The sequence below is a fragment of the Microtus pennsylvanicus genome, chromosome 13 (assembly GCF_037038515.1).
Source record: "Microtus pennsylvanicus isolate mMicPen1 chromosome 13, mMicPen1.hap1, whole genome shotgun sequence".
In the NCBI taxonomy this organism is placed as follows: domain Eukaryota; kingdom Metazoa; phylum Chordata; class Mammalia; order Rodentia; family Cricetidae; genus Microtus; species Microtus pennsylvanicus.
In genome coordinates this window covers 54,141,607-54,145,260 of record NC_134591.1, presented here as the reverse complement: position 1 = coordinate 54,145,260, position 3,654 = coordinate 54,141,607, and the positions used below count along the sequence as shown (strand labels likewise).

The following is a 3,654-nucleotide window of genomic DNA, read 5'->3' as shown; positions in this document are numbered from 1 at the left end:
ACCAGCTTTCAGAATAACCATCTCTACAGTTTACTGAGTTAACTCAGAGTGTGACAGTGTGCTATAGTCGCCACGCGGACGAAGTCCATGTGAGGTTCTGGGTTCAATCCCTGCCCCCCTCCCCCATGATAGTAAGACCAAGACCAAGTCCACCCCCTCCAAGGAAACGGGAAGGGGCAGTGTCCTGACAAGAGAGCGAGTCTCTGTCGAAAGCTAGAGGAGCCTGGATCTCCAGGTGCCCTCCAGTCCCTGGAGCCGCAGCAGCTGGGAAGTCCAGTGGGTTAAGCGGTCAGCGGGCCTGGCAGGGGCCCGGGCCTCTCAGGTTATGACATGACAATTGCACAACTCTCAAGCCATTTTCAAAAGAAACCATGGAGTTTCCTGTCCTTTGGGCTGCGGGCAGGGGGGGGGTCGTGGCCTCCATCCCACTTTGAGCCTCTAACAGCCTCGGGCTTTTGTAAGTTACTCGTGCTTGCGAGTGGAGATGAAAAGGAAGTTGAAACTCAAAACTGTAAAGCAACCCAGTTTTATTTTGATTTTAGAGGCTACTGAGAAGCATTGCTCCACTCAGCAAGGGTTAGGTGTAAAATCTTCCCTCCCCCAGGCTAAAGGCCCAGGGAAGGTGGGGGTTCAGGGAGATGGCTCTAGAGACCCAATCCAGTCAGTGGGCAGCACAAGAAGGTCAGGCAGAGGCCTGCAATGGCTCAGATTAGGGGGAGGGGGAGGGGAAAAAGGACGCAGAATTCAAGGACGTGGAATCCAAAGACTGGTCAGTCCCCTCCTTTTGACCTCTGAGATTTGGGTGAGAGAAGCAAGACCCAACTGTCACCAGGCAGGAGGCAGGGCCTCGAGGCAAGGCAGGCAGCCCTGGCTGGAGCCGTCTGGGCGAGTAAACCCGGCGCCTCTACCCTCACGGAGGGTGCGTGCGGGCCGGGTCACCGCTCGCAGAGTACCGCGTGTCTCGGCGGTCGCTCTCAGCAGCTCACCGAGCCGGCGGGTGGCGCCAACCCCAGATCCGACAAGCAGTCGAACTCGCTCTGGCCCAGGAAGAGCTCGGGCAGTTCGCGCACGCGGTGCAGCCCGAGCTCGAGCTCCAGCGACTTCAGCGCCTCCTCGTCTATGAGCTCTGCGTCCATGCAGCCCAAGGAAGGCGGCGGCGGCAGCGGGGACGCGCCTCCGGGCGCCGGCTGCAGGGGTGAGGGGCCCCCGGTGACTCCCGGGGGTGCAGGGATGCGACCCGGGGGCGGCGTGGAGGCGGGCTGCAGGTGCGCGCTACCGGCGCCTGGCGACTGCGCGACGGGGAAGGGCTGGAAGGAGGACGGCGATCCAAAGGAGCCGTATGCCAGGGTCCCGGGTGGCGGCGGCGGTCCCAGCGGAGCTCCCCGCGGCCGCAGACCGCTGTCCAGGCCGGGGCTTGAGTATGGCTGTAGAGTCCGGGGCGCGTGGGCGTGCGGCGACACCTGCAGCAAGCAGTAGCCCTCGGCGAGCATCAGGTGGTCGGCCATGGCAGCGGGAGGACGGTCAGTGCGCGCCCCGGGTCCCGGCCAGCGGCTCCTCTTGGACGGGAGTCCGGGACACTGTGTCGTCTCTGCAACTCAGCCAGGCAAAAGAAGACCGAATCGGATTCGTCCACTCTCACCTGGGTCTTCCGGATCTCCTCTCTCCTTCACTGCGGTAGCAGGCAGCGATAGAACCAGACACCCGAAGGTCTAGGTCCGCCGACCTGCGTACGGCGCCTTGGAACCGGCGATTTCTTATACCGAGAGGCGGGGTCGTCACGCCCCCTGTCTGTCATTGGCTGGAGGAATCCCTTGTGGGCGGGTCGCGCGTCCCTCTAACATTGCCTCGGCCCCGCCCCTACAGGAGCTACGCCCTTCGGGCCTCCAGCGGAGTCCCTGGTTGCCCGTGTTTTTGGTTGTGGGGAGTGGTTGAAATTTCTCTGGTGCTGGGTTAGACCTTCGAGGTTCAGGCTACCAGGGGATGTGAGTGTAGCTTAAATTTGCCAGAAAATGAAGTGGAAAGACAAGTTCCTGGAGCTACAGGATCTTGGGGTTCACTCAACTTAGTTTTCCAGACTGAGGCTCAGACATGGAGGATTTCCTGGAAACACACAGTAATGCCTTCAAGGTTCAAACCCAGGCCTATTGCACTTCAGCGAAGCAGGGTTGTTCGGAGAGGTCAGCAATCTGTCCCCACAATCCCCAGGGAGCCGATTGCTCCTTCTCTGGCTGTCGTTTTGCTCTGTCTGTTGAAGCATGTCCCGAGTTGTTATTACAGTAATTTATGGGCATGCCTCCTGAAGGACTTGTTCATCTTCTCACCCTCAGCACTTGGCCCACAGCCTGGTCCAGAGCTGGCTTTCTGTAAAAGAGGAATGAGTGAGCGAATGATGGCGTGAATTGCAGCTCATTCACCAGGCTGCGGCTTCTTCCTCTGTAGGATGCTGGCAAGAGCGGCAGAGACCACACGCACTTAGGGCGCGGATTAGCTGTGTGTTTACGGAGCCCTCCATAGTGCCTGGCACATACATATGCAAATGTTCCTCAACTGAGCGAAAGGCTGGCTGTGTGGTTATCTCTAAAGATCTTCCGGCAGGGGATTTTCACACCTTCTTCGGATTACAATAATCCTAACTTGGATTTCTAGAGAGCTTTACATTCTACAAGCATCTTTCTGGAAGAAGGGTATGAACTTTAGCCCTCTTTTGCAGATAAGAACACTAAGGCACCCAAAGTAAAAGTAGCTGTGCAGGAGTCTTAAGCAATTTTTTAAAAAGCGTATAGTCTTATTCAAGCCACACTCTTTGAGCCACAGGCAGGCCAGGAGACAGGTTCCTTGAACCTTGACTTCCACACTTTGGTTTTTTTCCTCTCATGGTTCCCCTCCCCCTGCAGCAGCTTCTGGACTTCCTGGAACTTTGGTTTATCTGGCTGGTGTAGAGGGGAGAAGCTTAGCCAAGAAGTTCAGAGGGGCCCACGTTCTAATCATAGCTCTGCCACCAGCAGGCGTGTGACCCTTGACTGATGGGTGGGGGTGGCGGATGTCCAGGGATTTCACAGGGCCTCTGCTTTCTGCTGTGAAAGACAGCTGGTGGTCCTGGCTGGAGTGCCCAAAGAATGTGGGAGGCTCACGAATCTTCCCCCTTTCCCAGCCTGGTGTAATGAACCCCCCGGGCTATCTTTTTCTCTCTGAATAAGGCTCCACACAGAGATTCCTAGCCCTGACTGGATTTCTGTCTCATCTGGAGGTGTGCGTGGTTAGAGAGAGCCCTAACCTTCTGACTCTGTCGCTGAAGAGTTCATTTGTTTGCTATTTATTTATTTTAGACAAGGACTCGCTATGCAACCCAGGGCCTTGACATTGCTCTTGTGCCTCTGCCTCCCTCGTGCTTCAACTGTGGGTGGTTTTGAATCATGAGACTATCTTTGAAAAAATCATCCTGACATAGTTGGTCTAAGGACACTGGCGCATCACAAGACAGTTTCCCTTAACAAAGAGAGTGTGTGAATTAATCCTTTAGAGAGCTCTTTAACTTGGGGCTGGAGAAACAGCTTAGCACTGAGGAGAGCTTGCTGATCTTCCGGATGATCTGAAGTTACTTCCCACTGTCCACACCGGGGAGTGCACAGCTAATTCCAGCTCTAGATCACCCAA

At 56.2% G+C, this 3,654-nt stretch overlaps 1 protein-coding gene across 1 annotated transcript; it reads right to left on the bottom strand.

Annotated features, from left to right (window-relative positions):
- Nucleotides 1-507: 507 nt before the first annotated feature.
- Nucleotides 508-1,732, bottom strand: Cited4 (Cbp/p300 interacting transactivator with Glu/Asp rich carboxy-terminal domain 4). The gene has a single exon (XM_075945056.1). It carries the CDS (start codon nucleotides 1,503-1,505, stop codon nucleotides 975-977), a length of 531 nt encoding a protein of 176 aa, XP_075801171.1. The 5' UTR covers nucleotides 1,506-1,732; the 3' UTR covers nucleotides 508-974.
- Nucleotides 1,733-3,654: the final 1,922 nt, after the last annotated feature.